We start from the raw sequence: 20,612 nt of genomic DNA, 5'->3' as shown, positions 1-20,612 counted from the left end.
AGTTCAATAGCTTCGCAGAAGGAACTTTCACCGTCTTTGCTGAAATGGTACATTTAATGACATCACTGTCTTTTCCTCTTTGGTTGTGGTTGGGATACTCTGACTTTTCATCTTTAGGGAAAACATTTGCATATCCCAGACAACCACAGCCATCGTTACCACCGCCTAAAATCCCATCCGAGGGAACTTAGCCTAAGCGGATAGAAGAAGATCTTCTTGAGGTTTTATTGTCCACATTGGAACATACCTGCCCTCCAGCTCTGTGGTTGGGGCTATGCCTGGAAAAGCTAGCCCAGGGCTCGCTTCCACTCTTCCTCATTTCAGATCCTTCCCTGCATAGAGCAGAGATCAATTCATGTAGAGAGGTGATCCCCCCGTTTCAGTTGTTTTGTGTGACTCTATAGTTTCTCCAGTTTTAACAGCCTGTGAATACCAGTAGGGCACATTAATAACAATGATGGGAATTTCACTGGTTCCTACCTTCATGTGCTAACACCAGAACTTAGTTCTCTGCAAAATTTCCTCCCCAAATTTCTGGGGGTCTTTGAGGTGCTTCCCATGTGCTTGCTCATGATTTTTTTTCCTCATTGCCCTACCCCACCGCTGCTGGCTAAAGGCCACAACCCCCAAAGCCACTTGAGGCTCCCACCTCTGCTGCTGCTGGTGCCCTCCTGCTCATGCCAGCATCCTTGTCTGGATTTACTAGAGCCATGCTGGCTTCCAAGCAGAAGCAGCAGGAATGCCTTGCTCCTCCATTCTGTGTCCTTGTCACATGTCCCCAAGTCTCACAGCCCCTGTGACAACCATCCCTTTAGCCTCTGCCTGAAGCTCATCTCTCCTCCAAGCTCAGAGCCAGTATCTGAATAAGCGCTACTGTGCTCTTGATTCCAATTTCCCCATCAGGCTCCTACTCAAATCTCCTCCTTCCTCCTTCAGCCAAAAACTTCCCTACAGCTTATGCAAATCATCTTTTCAGTGGGTGCATCAGCAGACAAATGGAGATTCCAGTTTGGGCCCAAACAGGAACACCCACCACAATTGCAAATCTCAACCTTTCCCATGGCTGACAGAGTGAAGAGCAGACCATTGTAGATGTATGAATTCTAACTTAGAAAGAGTGCCCTGCAAATCAGAGTCTGCCATTGCCACTAAACTTACTTTCTAGAAAGGTCTTTGTCTACCTGCTACACTCCAGAGAGGATTAAGAATCAGAACTTTTAGGTCCCGTAGGGACTGGGTGCTAAAGGACCTTCATGTTCCAGATGGGTTCTTTGTGGGCTGCCTGGAAAATGCACCATCAATTATATATTGTTTCCGTGGGGAAATGTGTCCCAAGTTCTAAGCAGTAGACTTATAAATAAACTTTATAAAATGTACACATTTATAAGTTGAGGACTTTTATAGATATTTAAAAGATAAGATTCAGAGAACTATTTGGAGCCATTCAAAATAATAGAAACAACTAACATGATATATCACTGTTTACAAAGCCCTTTCACAATAATTTGCACATTTGAACTCCAGAACAACTTTTTAAGAGAGGCAACTTTATCCCCAGTTGACAGATGAGAACACTGAGTCTTAGAAAGATGAATGATTTATCCAAAGTTGCATAATCGGTAACTTCTGAGTACAAATCTTTTTGCTTTCTGTGGTTGTCTAGCCTAAGTCATACATGGACTTGAAAATTTATGCACTGGCTTTATTTCTTGCTCTCTGATGGTGTTTCTCCAATGTTATTTATTTTTTTAATAGTATGAAAATCAAGCTTTCATGTTTGGAAAATGGGGCACTTCTGGATTAGTGGGACGTCATAAATTTTCTGATGTCACAGGAAAAATAAAGCTCAAGAGGGAGTTCTTTTTGCCTCCAAAAGGCTGGGAATGGGAAGGAGAATGGACAGTTGATCCCGAAAGAAGGTAAGTTTTTCATTTTCTGAGTAAAAGGGATGGCAATGAAGATTTTCTCTAGAAACTGCTAAATGGATCGTCTCCGTCATCACCCTGGATTATACTTACATAGCATCCCCTGAGCAGGAGTAAGTCCATAGAAATTCATAGAAAGTTGAAAGATGTCGTTAGAGTCCCATAAGGCAGACAACTATAAAAAGCACCCGGTCACCAACATTCATTGAGAACTTGCTGTGTGGGAATGTGCCACACAGTGTGCCGAGCACCGGCATCACTTGTTTACTCTTGACTCCAGCCACACAAGACGGGTGGTGGCAGGAATGACAAAGGGGCTGAGAGTTTAGCTGCCTCTTCTCACCACCGCATGACCGTGCACTGAAGTTGGGAGGAAACACACTTGTAAAGTTGAATTTCAAGGCGTCCGACTCAAGTTTGGTCTCTCTGCCGACAAGACGGGTGGTGGCAGGAATGACAAAGGGGCTGAGAGTTTAGCTGCCTCTTCTCACCACTGCATGACCGTGCACTGAAGTTGGGAGGAAACACACTTGTAAAGTTGAATTTCAAGGCGTCCGACTCAAGTTTGGTCTCTCTGCCGTTTGATTCTGCAATTGCACAGGCGTCAAGGAGGGAGAGATGTGAGGACACTGCTCTGTTAATACCCGGTGCTGGCATGTGACTGCTTTTAACCCTGGACAGCCGGCTTGGGATGCAGCTGGGGGGATGGGGGGATGGCTGAGGACAAGGAAAATGGGATTTGAACTGACAGAAGAAAGGAAGGCTAGTGAGGACAGGGAAAGGATAGGGGAAATAGTGGTAGAAGAAGCAGAAAGTCAAACCTGTCAGGGTTGCATGGCATCCTGTAGGCAGCAGCCAAGGCTTTTATTCTTCTCTAGGGCCCAGTTTATACGAATGGTTGGGACTACTTGTTTCTTTATTCCTTCCCAGTGCTTGATTCTAGGGGAGGATATGACAAGGAAAAGATGTAGAGAGGGGAAGGGAAAAAGAAACCTCAGTAGGTACCTGGCAGGAGGCTTAACTCAAAGTTAGAACCTCTGTACTTTCCTCTGTGGGTTGTCAATGTAGTTCTGAATCCAAAAGTAAACTGGCGTGGCAGAAAGTCACTAGGGATTTCTCAAGTGCCCGAATGGAGTTTGGAGTCTCAAATGACCTGGTTTGGCTGTCTACCAGGAAACTATCCAGAAAATGTAAAATCCTCCCTTCAGTTTGTGCTATGTAGAGCAAGGAAGCTGTGAGCAAACATTTCCACGCATGGGTCCATGAAACTGTCTCCACTCCATTTTTAAAAAACAGAGGGATGCAGGGGGATGACTCCCTTATTCTTTTGAACAGTTAGCCAAGAGTTTCACTGAGAAAAACCTGAGCAGCCTGAACTAACACAGAAATATGGAAGGCTCTATCTGTGGTCCCCTTAAGAAGCTGCCCGCGTGGTTTTCCCAGTCCCCACCCTAATGACTGAGAAGGAGCAACCTTGCTAATTTGAGGAGTCATGGAGATAATTTAGGTCGCATTGCTCCAGACGGCCCTTTCTTCGAAGGAATGTCAGAAGCTATTATAAAGAATGTCAAGAGAGGAGTTTGGAGTGGAGAATCCAAAGGGGTCAAGTGAGGAGGGGACAGGTACCACTCCCGGGGACAGATGCTCTCCCTCCCTTGGAAAGAGCTGGGGTGGTCCACACCGCTTCTCCTTGGGTAACACGAGCCGTCGCCCGCCCACAGCTTGCTGACCGAGGCGGACGCGGGTCACACGGAGTTCACCGATGAAGTCTACCAGAACGACAGTCGCTACCCCGGGAGCGAGTGGAAGCCAGCCGAGGACACCTACACCGATGCGGTGAGCAGCCTCACGGGAGAGAAACCTCTCCCTATTGTCTCTGTGAATCCCAATCTGCTGGAAACCCACCCATTCTTATGTTAAAATCATAACAAATGAAATGTTCAAGTCTCCTAAAAATCCAAACAGTGTTAAAGTGAAATGAAAAGTAATTCTTCTCTCTGATGCATATTCCACTCCCCAAAGACAACCATTGATAGCAGTTTTCTGTTCATATACAAGTACATACATGTATATAACTTGAATATAATACATGCAAGCATATAACATCTGTTTTCGCTGCCTAAATAGAATCATGTACACACAATTCAACTTGTATTTTTCACATAATAATATACCTTGGGCATCTTTTGATATCAATATGTATAGATCTATAAATTTTTTTCTACGTACCTACTGTAATTTATTTAACTAATCCCTTCCTCATGGACACTTAGGGTCACACAATTCAACTTGTATTTTTCACATAATAATATACCTTGGGCATCTTTTGATATCAATACGTATAGATCTATAAATTTTTTTCTACGTACCTACTGTAATTTATTTAACTAATCCCTTCCTCATGGACACTTAGGGTTTTTTTGGTCTTCGATTTTTATAAACACTGCAACAGTGAACATCTGTATACATACAGGTTTTTTCCACTGAAATGAAGCAGCTGAAAATTTATCTTATCTACCTGTCTGAAATTCTGATTTTATATGCATATTGGGTTTTTTTGTTTGTTCGTTGTTTTTTTTTTTAACTTTTTTCAATTGAAACAGTTGATTATGTGTATGTGTGGGGTACAGAGTTGAATATCGCTATTTGTGTGCAATATGTACAAACACTTATTCACTTATGAAAGTTTATCTGTAGGAAAGATCCTTGATTAAGGTTTAAATGCATATAAAAATGCATATAGAATTTTGATAAATGTTACCAAATTGCTTTTGAAAGAGGTTGCCTAAATTTATATTTCCAGCAGCAGTGAGTGAGAGGGCTGTTTGCATAAACACTCACCATCTCACTTATCATCTTTGCCAAGACATGAATAAGTGGTATCTTGCTGTTATTTCAATTCCAACTCTCTTAATTTAAAACGAAACTGAGTATTTTTCCATATGTTTATGGACCAACTTTATTTACGTTACTTTTTTGAACTTTTCCTGTGTCGGTTTTTATGCAGACTTAAGACAATATTTCACATGAACTTTGCTCAATCTTATTTGATTAGCATCATGAACCTCCGGTCACATTTCCCTGTGCTTGAAAACAGGTGCCTTTAATATTTTATCCATTCTCTGATGGGTTCTTTCCTGTATAACCCCTCATAAAGATAATTGCACCAGTTCATAATATTAAGCTGAACTATATGAAATTACTGGTGTTCAATCACTTTGACCTACTAAAACAGCAATTTCACATGGTTCAATGTAATACTATTCCCTAATAGTAAAAATAGAAGGTAGTTTAAACAACTAATTTTTATGTGGCAATTGTGCATAAATAAAGATGAAAGTTTTCTGAGAAAAACGGATCTCTACAGTGGTATCTAAGTAAATATGTGGATACCATAGTTCAGCGTGAGAAATAGTATCTCTCACCTTTGCATCTTATTGCATCTTATGGCTTATCTCTCTTCTTTTTGTTTTTTTGTGTTTTTATTTTTTTTAAAGAATGGCGATAAAGCAGCATCACCCAGCGAGTTGACTTGTCCTCCAGGTTGGGAATGGGAAGACGATGCATGGTCCTATGACATAAATCGAGCAGTGGATGAGAAAGGTAATGTCTTACATCTATTGCCTCACTAGGGGCTCTGCAGTAGGGTCTTGGTAACCAGAGTGAAGGTTCCTTGGGAGGAAGGGGTCTTCCCTCTGTTGATCTTTGGCAACCAGGTCATGTGGTGCTATCTGTGACTATTCAAATGGAGATTCTGAGGGACGGGTCCTGGGTGTGAGGATGTCAAGAGTGAAAAATATCAAGTGATAGTGGGCCAACTAGTTGGCCTTCGAGATGCTTGGGGATCCAGGATGAAAATTTGGGAGGGAGTTGAAGTTTGGATTTTATCTATTCTAACCACACCCCATAATCTCCCTGGAACATCACTCTCAGGGGCCCTCTAACTGAGAAAGCAGAACTGTAAAATGCCTAAAAAGTCATCCCATTCCGCAATAGTGCAGATTGTTGACATAGCTTCTGTTAATGGTGTTTATCTTTTTCTATGAAAAGTAATCTAAAGTTAAGTGAACTATAGCATTTGGAATTATCAAGAGAGAAAATGTTACTTTTTTTTTTTTTTAAGAGGAAATAGTGCATAGAAAAAACTGGCATTGATACAAAAGATTTCAAATAGATTATAAGTTCCTCACTGTTTTTGATGCTCATACCAGGTCTTATAATAATTGTTAGCATTGACTGAGCACCAGCTCTGTGCTAAGCATGGCCCTAGTGCTTTGCATACATTATTTTGATAGTCTTAAAATAACCCTATAAAAAGGTGTATTTTACCTTTATAATGGGAAATAAGGACCATAGGCAGGTTTACCAACTTGCAGGAAACTCACTTAGCAAATAGCCAGCCATGAGCTGGTACTGGGATTTGAACCCAGGTTGTGTGACTATGTGGCTCACACACGCCTTTACCCACCCTCCCCTTCTGTCCTTGAACTGTGCTTTATTCTTAAATGCACTCAATTACTGTGAGTGACTGGGAGTATAAAAGTGGAGGCACATCCCTGGCCACAAAGGAAGCTTTTGAGGAAGGAGCCAGGGATTGAGGCTGTATCCAGTCTGGCTGAATCACAGCAAAGTGAAAGGAGCAGTGCGTTCAGTCGTGATAGTAGAGAACGTTTGAGGGCAAGAGAGTTACTGGATGTTTCCTGCAGGTTTATTTGGCAATTTGGCAAATGCATTGCTTTCTGTTAACCATTCACAAACTCTGTTCCAGGCTGGGAGTATGGAATTACCATTCCTCCTGATAATAAGCCCAAATCGTGGGTTGCAGCAGAGAAAATGTATCATACTCATAGAAGGCGAAGGCTGATCCGAAAACGCAAAAAAGATTTAACACAGTCCACTTCAAGTACTGCAAAGGTAAGAGGAGATGTGGAAGGGAGCTGGGCTGAGGAGCTCTGTCTTCCAGACCACACTGAGCTCCAGTTTAACAGGCTACTTCCATAGAAGCCTGATGCTGTGCTCGAGGGTTCTTGAAGTGTGCCCACCCCAACCAGGCAACATCACCATCACCTGGGAATTTGTTAGCAATGCCTCACCCCAAACCTACTGATTTGGAAATTCTTCAGGTGGGCCTAGCAATCTGTATTTCAGCAGGTCTTCTAGGTAATTCTGAGACTGGCTAAATGTTGAGAACTGCTATAGAGGTATTAACAGAAACTGAAATTATTTTAGCAGCATAGTCTAGCATTGGCAATAGCTCAGGGTTTGGAACAAGATACATAAGCATTCAAATCTGGACTTTACTTTTCTTATCTGCAAAATGGGAATAATATCTATACCCATCTAATTGGCATACAGTAAGGCTTTAAATGGAATAAGAATAAATTAAGTGGAACAATAATACTCGTAACAATAATAAGTGGCATGTTTGTGTGCCTTTTATAATGCTAGATACCGAATATACATCATCTACAATCTGTAAAGTCTGGATTTTATGCCCATTTTACATGTACTGCTCACAGAGCTTAAATAAACTTGCTCTGGGCCATGTGTCTAGTAACTGACAGAGCCAGTGTTTGAACCCGGGCTAAGCTAATTCTACTCCAAAAATTCTATTGCACAAAATGCCTGACTCTGGTAGGTGCTATTGAGTCACTTTTATTAAATGGTGAGCTTCCTGGGAGTAAAAATGGAGCCATAGTTATCTTTGTATCCTCCTTTCTAGGTCAGAAACTTGCTTCCAATAAATAGTGAAGTAGAATGAATGAGCTGATGAATGAATAAGCCTTTGTTATTGAATTATCCCATCCTGATAGGGTGAAAAGTTTCTGGAGGTGCTTGACTCTTTCCTTCCACATGACAGCACCAAGGTGAAGTGGGAAGAACACTGGGCCACGAGTCAGAAGACCCAGAACTGTCTCAGTCCAACCAATGAGTATTTCTGAGACTTTGATCATGTTTCCTGCCTCACTCTTGGCTACATGAAATATTTCATTGCCACTATTAACATTACAATAGGGTCAGTCTATAAGATTATGTTTAAGCTGGATTGTATGTTTATTCAGAGTGAAAAAAGCCGGACACTACAATAACAATAATCCACATGAAGCTCTTATTTCTAAGGTCATAAATATTACTTTTCATTTATTAAATCTTCTAAGATATTTAAGTAAAATTTCTGCCACTAAAATGTCAGCTACACGAAGACAATGGCCCATGTCCTTCACTGCTTCCTCAGCCCTTAACACAATCCCTGTCTCATAGTAGGCCTTCATATTTGTTGCATGAATAGAATAAAACATTAAAACTGAGATCATTTATACATAAATAGTTTTTAAGCTGAAAATTGCTGTACTTTTAATTTTAATTTAATACCTTTTAAATTAGTTATTACAGAAGTAATATACTCTGATCTGTCATTTAATTATTAGTTATGACAGCCATTAGCTTAAGCAAGACATTTAAACCCTAAAAAGGGGGCGTCAATTTTTTTCCTCTCTATAAAAAATGGAGATTATGATGCATCCCAAAGTAAATCACAATAGCAATGTTCTTATGAACTAATGAAGTGAGAAAACAGAAGGCAATTTAAGAAAGAATCCACTCACTTCACCCCACCCCAAGTCCAAATAAGATGCCCTGCCTGAGGGTACATCCACCACATGCCAGCATCTCACTGCACTGTAACTGTCCGGCTATCTCTCTGTTTTCCCACAGCACATCAGCCCCACGAGGGCAGAGGTCCTGTCTGTTTGTCCTTTGCTGTATTCTTGGTTCCTAGCATGGTGCTTGGCACAGAGTAGATTTTCAGTACATTTTTGTTGATTAGCCAAATAACCTGCTTTATCAATATAAGAAATGTTATTATTATTATTATTATTACTATTATTAAAAGTTTTACTTCTGTTTCAGGCCATGGAAGAACTTGAAGACCGGGAGGGCTGGGAATATGCTTCTTTAATTGGCTGGAAGTTCCACTGGAAGCAGCGTAGTTCTGATACCTTTCGCCGCAGACGCTGGAGGAGAAAAATGGCTCCTTCTGAAACACATGGTTCAGCTGCCATCTTTAAACTTGAGGGTGCCCTTGTAAGTGATAAGTAGCCAAAGAGCAAATAATATCGGTATAGAGAAAATATGTGAGTGCTGATTACAACACTGCCGACTCCTTTGAGGTCCCCGGAACCCCAGTACTGTAAGACTGTGAATATATTGAGGGAAAGCTACACACCCATGTGCTTGATCATGTAGAATGAATACACTGTTAACATATGAACGGTTCTAAGAAATACTACTGCAGACACACCTGTTTCACCCAGCACTTTCTAAATATATCTGTTCCAGAACCCTTATTCCAGGTAACATCTATTAACATCCAGGCACAGGTTCCTCGGATCATACCTTGGAAACCGCAGCTGTTCAACAAACCAAGAGAGTTCAACACAAGGGTACTTAAAAACATTCATGGAGAGATTCATATTACCTTTCAATTCTATTTTTCCCCACTAACTTTTTGAAGTAGCCTCATATACAGGTGTGAGGGGGAGGAAAACAGGAGGAGGGCTCCCCAAATCAGAAGACGATTAGAGAACATACGAGAGCCCAGGGAAGGAGGCAGGCGGCAGGCACGGACAGGAACACGGCAGTGGATGATCTAGAACGGTGGTGGTCAGGGACCATTTCCAAGTAGCGTGTGCTTGCACTTCTGCACCCTGCCCCCTCTGTGTCCTTCTGCTACTGCTCTTTCTCTTCCTTCTCTCCTCCTTTAATCCCCTTATTTATCCTCTGCCTTTCTCCTCTTTTCCCATTCTTTCAGCAGCAGAGCTTAAACCTAGACTCAAAGTAGAAGGCTGGCTTTGACCTCCTGCTCTGCTGCTTTCCAGCTAGGTGACTTTAGGGAAGTCACCTGCTGTCTTGGGTCTTATTCATTTTTTAAAATGTGGTGATTGGACAATAAGATCTCTTTAAAAAGCCACCGCTTGTATACAATTCTTGCCTCTTGGTTGGCCGTTCTGTTTTGAGGCAGTGTTCATTGGTTTCTCTGCCTCTTACTTTAGGGGGCAGATACTACTGAGGACGGCGATGAAAAGAGTGTGGAGAAACAGAGGCACAGCGCCACCACTGTGTTCGGGGCAAACACTCCCATTGTTTCCTGTAATTTTGACAGTGAGTTTTACACTTGTCTTTGTGAATTCCACTTCTATAATTTTTATCTCAAGGAAACTCTTTCAATCTCCAAATAGGATAAAAATTTCTTTATGCTGGGGCCGGCCCGGTGGCGCACTGCTACAGTGTGCCGCTTGGGAGCGCAGCGCCGAGGGTTCAGATCCCACATACAGACCAGTTCCCGCTCACTGGCTGAGTGAGGTGCGGGTGCAACACTGAGGGTTGCGATCCCGTTGCTGGTCCCGGTCCAGTACAGGCGCGACACTGAGGGTTGCGATCCATTGCCGGACACGAAAAAAGACAAAAAGGAAAAAAAAAAAATTTCTTTATGCTAACATGACTTTCATTTTTATCACTTGATGAAGAAGATTTTTAGAAATATACTTTTAAAAACTGTATTGTATTCGGGGTGAAAGGTGGTCAAATCACTGATTTTAACATAGCCTGTCGAATATGTGCTCATTCTATCTAGTAAGCCCCTCCTCCAAGTTATTATTTTATTAGAAAAAAAGTCTCAAAATTTAAATAAACGTTGGTTTCCATGATAACCTTCAGGTATTTTGGAATGAGGCAGACCTATTTTATAATAATAATAATGATAGCAAATACTTATTTAGGTCTTAACCTGTGCCAGGCACTGTACATGTAGTAACTCATTTAATCCTCATAATAACCCTTTAAAAGAGGTGCTGTATTTGATCCCATTTTACAGATGAGGAAACCAAGGTATAGGAAGATTAAACAACTTGCCCAGGGTCTTGTAGCTTATAAGTAGTAGAGAGAAGATTTGAACTCAGGTACTTGGTCTCCCAGAATCTGTGCACTGAATCACAATGCTCTACTATTTCTCATGGCACATGTGTGTGCAGTAATATAATAATAAAAAGGAGTATAAAGATTTTGAAATGTCAAAGAAACTTTTAGCAGATAACTGCTTCCCAGATCTGGTGTTGAAGTAGTGTAGACAGCCTTAGTTCTATAACTGCTGGAGACCCAGTTTCATTTTAAAGATTATGATGACAAGCAGTACCCTAAATCCATGTAGTTTACAACAGGTGTAATGTTCTCCTGACCTGACTGGCATACTTGCATTGAGCTTACTATACGTATTTTTTTAAATGAGTTTTATTTTACAGGAAACAGAGCTGCTTTGGGAAGATACCTCATCACTACTACATGTGCTCTTTACTGTGGGGAACTAGATTCAAGTGACCCATTTATCTGAGATATACTAATATATTGTTTCCAAATATTCCAGAAAAATAGCGATTTATAGTGTTATGTTTTTTGTAAGTAATCGCCATCCTGTTCTTTTTAGGAGTCTACTTATATCATCTGCGCTGCTATATTTATCAAGCCAGAAATCTCATGGCCTTAGACAAGGATAGCTTTTCAGGTAAAGGAAAAAAAATCCCCATGCCACACATTATTACATAGCAGGCTAGTTCGATTCTAATTTTCATCAAGTGGGTGCTTTTTGTCATTTATAATGCTAAAAACCCTTTTCATGTTGAAATTAGTTTGTTAAGCTTGAAGTAAACTGCTCAGTTATCAGATAAATAATTACTGAACACTTCAAGCATTGTTGTTGGGTGCTGGAGATACATAGGAGATACATGGTTTATTTATACTGATAATCACTGATTGATTAAGTAATAAAAAGTACCAAGAAGAGCAATTTCTGCTCTCTATTTATACATATGGTTGTGTGTTTAATCTCGTGCACTTGGGTTGACTGCTAAGTTAAGATCCTTTAAGTTTTCTTGTAGCTCTCTCAAGTTGACAAAAAGATCACATATTCACCCATTTGCCTACAGCACCCTGCCTTGAGCAGTTTGGAGTCCCATTTTGAGCTCCTCTGCTGCCCGTTGCCCACGTTCCCAACCATAAAACCATGAGGCTCTATCATTCCTCACACTGACATCTGGCTGGTTTTGTTGCCTTTGGACTGGTTCTATGAGGAAGGCTGTTGGAAGGGGAAGGGTAGGATTGCAGAACCTGCCTGCCTGGGGATTTGTGTTCTTGCTTGTGGAACCATGGATAGTTCAAGGTCCATCCTGGGCTATTTGGGAGCATTCCACCTTGAGGCCTGAAGCTCAGCCAGAGCTTCCCTGAGCCTTCTGTAGAAACATCTCTTAAAGCATTTACCTGACACTTGGTGTGCTCACATCAATTTTGAAGTGTTCCAAGTACTAATGTTAACCAACATTTATAAATGGTTTCCTTTTTTGCAAATTAGACCAGATTCAAGGTTATCCATATAATACACATCTCCAAAGCATTTTTGAAGACATTTTCAAATATTCTCCACCAGGGGGCACTCCATCACTGAAAGTGAAAGTTCAAATCCTATCAAAATTCTTGACTAAAGTTTTATAAAATTCTAAGCACAATCCTTGCAGTTTGAGATATAAGATTTATCATCAGGGCAAATGCAAAAAGTTCCTTCCATTCATATGACAGCTTCCTGAAATACTAAAAAGCATGCATGCTTTTGGTTTATGCAACAGCTTCTGGTTAAATATTAGGTTATTGCTCAGATAGGTCAGCCTCCAGGGAACTGCAGAAAGGTTTGATGAAATTATTTACTGTGGAGGAGGACAAGGATTACTTCTTAGTTCATAAGATTGCTTTCATTCCATTCTCAAGTACAGTGAAACAAAGTTTTCTATCACAGATTGAAAACCCTGTGAGCATCTGAGCCCCTCCTGTTTACTATTATACTCTTGAGACCTGGAACTCAGTAAATATTTGCTTAATAATGTATTGCCATTGACATTAAAAACAATGCTAAAAACTAGCATTTATCGAATACTCCCTATGTGATGTGCTCTGTCCTAAGTAGCTTACATTTTTTTTTATATCATTTCATCCTCTCAGCTCTATAAAGCAGATATTATTTTCATTGTTTGGAGGAAGGAACCAGAGTTTGGGAAGATTAAGTGTTTTCCCCAAGGTCATGTAGCAGGAATGGAAGGGGAATTAAAATGCAGGGGTGTCTGACTTCAAAGCCTGCACTCAACCACGAGTGCAGTACCCTTGCAGAGAAAGATTGTGTATTCTGCCATTTGCAGCAACATGGATGAGCTCAGAGAAAATAATCTTAAGTGAAATAAGCCAGGCACAGAAAGAAATACCATGTGTCCTCACTCATAAGTGGGAGATGAGAGAGAGAGAGAGAGAGAGAAAGACCGCAATGAAACGTTGAACTTTCAGAAGGAGAGGACAGGCCCATAGTTACTAAAGGTGGGAAAGGGGAGGTGGAGGGGGGTTAGGGAGTAATTGGGTAAGGAACACAAAGAGTTATTATGATTTGTAAGATGAACATGCTAATAATATTGATTTGATCATCACATCCTGAACACAAATACTGATAGTCAACTCTGTACCCCATAAATATGTATAATCAAAAATTAAAAATAAAAAGATCGTGTGCCTGAATAACCTTGACGGGGACATACTCCAAAGAGAGGACCCTCAGCCCACATCAGGGCCTCCTTTTCAGGTGCCTCTGCTGCAGTGCCAGACTCCATCCCCATGCCACCCTCCCCTGCTATGCCCTGCTCCCTATCTCCAGGCAAGTGGTGAGAGTACAGGATCATTGTATCCAAAGGAAAAGCATGCAGTTGAAATGAGTGGTCCTGGGAGCTAGACTTTAGCCATGGCCCCACTGATAATCTCTTTTTCTCTTTTAGATCCATATGCTCATGTTTCCTTCCTCCATCGAAGCAAAACCACCGAAATCATCCACTCAACCCTAAATCCCACATGGGACCAAACAATTATATTTGACGAAATTGAAATCTATGGGGAACCCCAGGCAGTTCTGCAGAACCCACCCAAAGTTACCATTGAACTTTTTGACAATGACCAAGTGGTAGGTAATTTAGAATTTCTAAGACGACTTGGGGGATGATGGAGACTCGAAGGGATGTTTGTAGGGGAATATAGGATTGCTTGTTTCTCTAGGGCAAAGACGAATTTTTAGGACGAAGTATTTGCTCTCCTCTCATGAAACTCAACTCAGAAATGGACATCACACCCAAACTTCTCTGGTACCCAGTAATGAATGGAGACAAGGCCTGTGGGGATGTCCTTGTAACTGCAGAGCTGATTCTGAGGGACAAGGTACACTGCTGCGTTCCCACTCATATATTCCTTCAGCTGCTTAGAACACTTAATAATTCTAAGCAGTGTTTGTTGCACTCAAGGGAGGTGTTAACATTTCCATGCTTGTTTCACAGGATGGCTCCAACCTCCCCATTCTTCCCTCTCAGAGGGCACCAAATCTCTACATGGTCCCCCAGGGAATCAGGCCTGTGGTCCAGCTCACTGCTATTGAGGTATGTCGCTCTCTAAGTTTTGTTGATCAGATCAAATGATCAATAAAACTGGAATCTTTTGTGTAGGAAATGAAATCCCACTGCATGTTTTTCTGCTGTCTCTAACTTCCTATAGAATTTATCCATAAACTTAAACTATTCATGAAAATTGAAGGCTTGTTGAAGCAATGAGGGGAGGTTAATCCCAACATTACTGAAGGAATCTAGAATCCTTATTTACTGGGAAGAAGCAGATTTCTGAGTTTTTCAGGTCAACCGGATAACTGGGAGAGGGATGGACCAGAAGAGTGTCTGTGTGTGTGTGCAGAGAGAGGCAGACCTGAGAGGGAGGCAAAGCTGGGAGGGGCAAGGAGTAGTGGGCAATGGGGCCATGTCAGACGGTCGAGGCAGAGACAGGCTGATGGCACTGACCGGGTGGCTTGATGGGCAGTGTCTGGCCTACTCGCAAAGCTTCCCCCTTGCCCAGTCAAGCAGCTGTTACCCCAAGATTTCCATTCTCCATCTGTTTTGCTAAGAGTTCTCAAAGATTGAGGCAGGTGACTCTCAATAACGGCTATCATTTTTTTAATACTTTCATGTCAGACACCATGTTAAGAAGTTTACACCTGATCCTCAGAATAACCCTGTGGTAGACAATAATAATATCAGTCCTGTTTGTAGACGAGACAGAGAGAAGTTCATTAACTTGTGGGCATTAGCTGTTACAGGGCACCGCTGGGATTTGCTTCCTACTCTCTTAACTGCTCTGCTTTTTTTAGTGGCTCAGGCAGGAGAAGGGGAGGGACAAAACCGATTTCTTTGTGTGACCTTCAGGCTTTCTAGGATAATGTTCAAAGATAGTTTAGGCAAATCTGTACAAATTAATGTTAAAGATTTTACCAGTTAAAGTAGAATTTTTCCTTTTGAGTATTATTTTTAATGTGCTGGGTTTCTTCCCTTCTCTTTAAATTGTTTTCTTAGATTCTGGCTTGGGGCTTAAGAAATATGAAGAACTACCAGATGGCTTCTGTCACATCCCCCAGTCTCATTGTGGAGTGTGGAGGGGAAAGGGTAGAATCGGTGGTGATCAAAAACCTTAAGAAGACACCCAACTTTCCAAGTTCTGTTCTCTTCATGAAAGTGGTATCGTGTCAAGACTCTAATAGTCCATGTGTGTTGCATAGCTGAGTTTTACTTGAGATTGAATATGCACACCACACACACACACAGTTATTCATTTCCCAAATCTGACAGCAAATAGAAAAACCCTGCCTTACATTGAGCTTGTCAATGACTTTTCACCCTTAGATTCTCACACTGTTGTGCTGGTTTCTTAAAGTTTCAAACCACTCCAGTGACACAAAAATATCTGTGAGCAATACTCATTTATTTTTCTGGTAAACTTTCCATCTATTTGGCTATCTATTACAGACTCTCGGTCACTGGCCTGAGGGCAGAATATTAACCCCAGTCCTGCCCCTATGGATGTACATGGACCAGAACCCTCTGGATATGGATTGGCCAGCTGGGGAAGGGGCAGCTGTGGGGGAACCCATAGGGCCTGGCCCTAACAGCCCATGACTGTGCCCTACCTCCAGGTGTCCTTGGGTGTCACCCGCTTTGTTCCTTTGAGGCTACCCTATGATTATTATAAATGTGAGAGCATCGGATCCAGTCCATCATCCTCCACCCCAGACCCCATGATACCTGGAGCAAGAAGAGGTCACCCCATCTTTCCATTTTTAAAGCAGTTAAATCCTTCACTTTTACAAAATGAAAAATCTTTCTTTTCACTCCACTATATAAAAGAGGTTAAAAAAATATAGGTATTTCCTTAGCTTGAAGGGGTGGAAGGCCTAGAACCTTCCCACTCCTTTTCTTAGCCCAGTCATTTTCCTGCCCTGGATGTCTCCAGCACACTGTTCTGAACTCTGGGGTCATGTGGTTTAACTTCTCATTTTACAGATGAGGAAGCAGAGGCCTGGAGAGGGCAAATGACTTATGCAACCTCATAGTGAGTGTCAGGCCACACCTCCTGTGCCACAGTCACTATGACCCAACTACAGCAACAGCTACAGCTCGGTCCTAGTGCATTCGTACTCTGTGCCTTTAGTCTTTACTCCTCACCCCTCTTATGCCCCCTGTGGAGGAAACCAAGAGGTGAACGAATTTACACAAGGGCACACGGCTAGCAAGGGGGTAGCCAGAGTTTGGACATAGGTCTCTCCAATTCCAAAGCACATGTTCTTCTCCCTATAAGGCTGCAGATGGAAAGCTGCCTGGATGCTCTGAGCCAGAATCCCAAAGTGGTCCCCCCTGGGCCACTGCACTCATCCCTGTCCACTCCCCAGCCCCTCCCCTGCCTAGTTCTAGTCTGGAATCTAGCCTTGGTAAGCAGAGGTGAGAAGAGCCACCCAGTGCAGCCCAGCTCCTATTCCTGTGCACGGCCAGAGATAGAAATCCACCTTAACCATACTCCAAGCAGGCCCCTACACCAGCCCATGATTCCTCATCAAGCAGTGTCACCAAAGCCACAAAATTCCACGCGGAGGAACCAGGAAGAGTCAAGGAAAAATGAGCATCCCATTTTGGCACTGAACTAAAAGATTTGGCGCTAAAAGACTTGGAGGTTCAGTTTTGTCTTGACCACTTCTAAATGCTGCTCAGGACTTGGCTAGTAAATTACCAAAGTCCTGGGCTTGTTAGCCTTCTGCAGATCCCCTCTCAGGAAGCTGAGTATGGGGTCAGTGGTAAAGAATGCTGATCTCACATCATGTTAGCTAACACAGGGCACTTTTCATGGGCCAGATACTATTCTAAGCACTTTGCTTACATTAATTCAACAACCCTCCTGTTATTGATGGGATAACTGGAGCATAGAGAGGTTAGAAAAATTCCCTAAAGTTTATGCAGTTCAGAGAGGCAGAGCCAGGATTTGATCCCAGGAGGTCTGGCTCTGTATTAGTCCATTTTTGTTAATTATAACAGAATATGTGAAACTGGGTAATTTATAAGAATATGAACTTTATTTCTTACAGTTTTAGAGGTGGAGAAATCCACAGTTGGGGTGTATCTGGTGAGGCCTTTTGGGTGGGAACTCTTTACAGGGTCCTGTGGCAATTCAGGGTATCACATGGCGAGAGGATGGGAAGACCTCTCTCATGTGCTCCTTATAAAACCACCAGGCTACACCCATGGTAACTCACTACTCCATGAATGGATTAATCCTTTCATGAGGGCACAGTCCTCATAGTCCAATCACCTCTCAAACGCCCCACCTTTCAAATATCATAATTGGATTTTCCACCCTCTTAACACTATTACAGTTGGGATCAAGTTTCCAACACATGAACTTCTGGGGGACACACTTGACCCATAGCAGGCTCTGAGCTCATATTCAAGCACTGAGCTCCTGCCTAGCACATAAGGAACTGAACTATTTATTGTGAGTCCTCTGGGCTATGGAGCAAAAATAATCTGGGTTGGGGAATTTACTGGCATAGCTGCCTGTTGGGAAAATAGAATATTTTAATCAGGCCCCCTCACCTGCCTATCTGGTCGGGGGTGGTGCGGTGCATTCTTTGTAAGCAAATTGTGTTTGGGGGGTGGAGTCAGTGCACTTGCACAGTGCTGTGACCTTGGCTGGTGTTGACTGCCTCGGGTGGCTGTTGCCTTGCACAGCCATGCTCGCCAACCTACAGCTTCCAAGGACCTGTTTGCCAGTTACCTAGCTCAGAGACCTGTGTGTGAGGGGTCTGGTGACCCAGCCTGGGATGTGAGGGGTCTGATGACCCAGCCTGGCGTGTGAAGGGCTTGTGACCCAGTCTGGACAATGGGCTTGAGGGGTCTGTGAGCTCCAGACTCAGCCCTAGCTCTACAATTGTCCCAGTTTGCAGGATTATGGGCAGGTAAAAGAGCTAGACACTGCCCTTGTCAAGTCTTGTCAAGAGAAGTGACACCTACCTTTGTGACCCCCAGTTCCTGCCCAAGGAGGAATTGTACATGCCTCCACTGGTGATCAAGGTCATCGATCACAGGCAGTTTGGGCGGAAGCCCGTTGTTGGCCAGTGCACCATTGACTGCCTGGACCGTTTCCGCTGTGACCCTTATGCAACAAAGGAGGACATTGTGCCACAGCTAAAAGGTAAAATGCAAGTCTGTAAGTAATATTTGGGGGCTTTTCATGCATGGATCTGATTTAATCTTTACAAGCCATCTCAAGGTAAGTATTTATTTATTGTCTAGATTTTGTAGATGAGGAAACAGTTTGATTTACAGTGGGCTATGTAACTTTCCCAAGGTAATATAGTTAGTAAGTGTGAAATCCCAGCCTAGTTTTTGGGTGTCCAATGCTCAAGTGATTACCCTCTGAAGTGTCCTGCTCCTGGATGAACATAAGACTTCTTTTTAGGAAATGTTAAGTGCTTCGTGAATTTTCCCAATTTACCTTTCAACAAGCAGCCTGGAGGAACAGCAGGGGCTGTTCCCACATCGGTGATGGGGATGAAGTGACTTCCTTCAACCTTCAGCAAGTGGTTATTAAACACTCATTGAATACCATGCAGTGTTCTAGATGTTTGGGGGAATTTGGGGACCAAATAGTCATGTCCCCACTCTCAGAGAGCAAGAGTTGAGCAGGGCAGACAAGCAGGGCAATAGGCTGTTGCAGTCCAGTGTCATGAATATTTTGATGAGGAAATACAGGGACCGCCCCCCGCTCCTCCCAGTAGCATTAAGAGAGGAGGAGATTTTCATTTCAAATTTCTTTCCATCTGTTGTCTCACCTCATTAATGCATCACAACATTGTTGTGATGCAGTCTGAAAGTTAGTTCATTGTTATCCACACAGGAAAAGTTTAAATGACTTGCCTTAGGTCATATAATTAATATGGAAATGATAGAACAGGGCATAATACTTACCTTAGATTTCCATAACAAATAATAGCTAATGATGTAGCATTTTGGTATTACCCGTTCAGTAATTACTTGCTTTTACCTTACCGTGTGCCAGGAACTGTGTTGTGGGTGGGGGCTGGGTCCCATCAGTGCGCAAGATCCCAGGGCCCCTGGCTTCATGGGATTAGACCCCAGTGTGGGACTGGAACACCCCCATTCAGCTGATCATTGGTAGCTTCAAGACTGAAACAGATGTCTTCTATTTAAGCAGCTGCACCACTAGCTGGTTCTGTTTAAGCTTCCATAAGGTTTGGTATTGATTTTAAAGAGCCTCTGAAACTCATGTGCTATGTGGGTCTGAGCATCCTGTATACCTGACTCAGAAAAGGGGGGAAAAATCCACAGTCACATTTGAGCAAAACCCTACATGTGTTTATCAGGAAATATCCCATGCAAAACATTTTGTGCTAAATTGATGGTGCCTAAAATGGCAACATTTTTTATAACAACAAGGATTATTGTAACTGCAGGAATCGTTTTGTTTGGGGTTACTAAATGGAGTAAACATTTTCATAGCATTTTTTTTTCATGAGATAAAGTGTCAGTTTTATCTTCTCTAGTCCAAATATGTGAAATTATCAGGAGGGTACAAATGCTACAAACTTTTTCTGGTCCCAGAATTGCTTGCATGGACCTGTTTGTGCCTAGTGGTCAGAGGTAGGCTAGGTCCGAGGCAGAGGTCTCCTGGCTAGAGAGTCTATGTAATTCATACAGTGTGTGCTTAGGCTTCGGAGAGTCCCAGAGAGGAAAATCTGTTACTTTCTTAAACCAATGATAGGGTGAGACTTGAGGAGTGTACCTTGGTTGGCCTCGTGTTGGAAGCACACGAATAACTATTTCCTCCTGTCCCTTGGGCTTTGTTTTCATGAGGATGGCAGAGTGGAGAATGACAGTGTAAGAAGGAACTTGCATACAGTTATGATCACGCGTCTCTGCCCACCCGGCTGTCACGTCCGGTATTGCTGCAGTTGTCAGGAGTTGTGGGGGAAGTTATCGTGGGAGTGTAGAGACTGCTGATAGATCTGGGGGTGACAGATGTAAAACTACCTAGCATAGCAACTGGTATATCAGAGGTGCTCAATAAATCTCAGTCTCCCCTGCCTCCCCCAAAACCCCCTGATCATTTCTCTGGCATTTATTGAGCATCTGCTCTGCTCCAGGCTCTGATATGACAGTTAAAACACAAGCTTTGGGATCAGAGAGGTCTAGATTACTTACTTCCACTTACTACTAATTGTTTAACTCGAAG

At 42.4% G+C, this 20,612-nt stretch overlaps 1 protein-coding gene across 2 annotated transcripts in view; it reads left to right on the top strand.

Annotated features, from left to right (window-relative positions):
- Positions 1-20,612, top strand: part of LOC103601514 (myoferlin) — a 63,681-nt gene that overhangs the window by 9,147 nt on the left and 33,922 nt on the right. The window contains exons 1-13 of one of the 2 annotated variants that reach the window (XM_008585936.1): positions 21-47; positions 1,756-1,919; positions 3,647-3,761; positions 5,423-5,528; positions 6,694-6,839; positions 8,835-9,008; positions 9,977-10,085; positions 11,404-11,481; positions 13,781-13,962; positions 14,055-14,213; positions 14,330-14,428; positions 15,389-15,550; positions 18,386-18,551. In XM_008585936.1, coding sequence (XP_008584158.1) covers positions 45-47; positions 1,756-1,919; positions 3,647-3,761; positions 5,423-5,528; positions 6,694-6,839; positions 8,835-9,008; positions 9,977-10,085; positions 11,404-11,481; positions 13,781-13,962; positions 14,055-14,213; positions 14,330-14,428; positions 15,389-15,550; positions 18,386-18,551 — 1,663 coding nt within the window. In that variant the 5' untranslated portion in view covers positions 21-44. Of the gene's footprint in view, positions 1-20; positions 48-1,755; positions 1,920-3,646; positions 3,762-5,422; positions 5,529-6,693; positions 6,840-8,834; positions 9,009-9,976; positions 10,086-11,403; positions 11,482-13,780; positions 13,963-14,054; positions 14,214-14,329; positions 14,429-15,388; positions 15,551-18,385; positions 18,552-20,612 lie in introns of those variants that run through there. The other variant, XM_008585937.1, reaches the window with a different exon arrangement.

The sequence above is a fragment of the Galeopterus variegatus genome, unplaced genomic scaffold, assembly GCF_000696425.1.
Source record: "Galeopterus variegatus unplaced genomic scaffold, G_variegatus-3.0.2 Scaffold3766, whole genome shotgun sequence".
Lineage (NCBI taxonomy): Eukaryota > Metazoa > Chordata > Mammalia > Dermoptera > Cynocephalidae > Galeopterus > Galeopterus variegatus.
The sequence above is the reverse complement of the archived record's forward strand: the minus strand, read 5'-3'. Positions and strand labels throughout refer to the sequence as shown.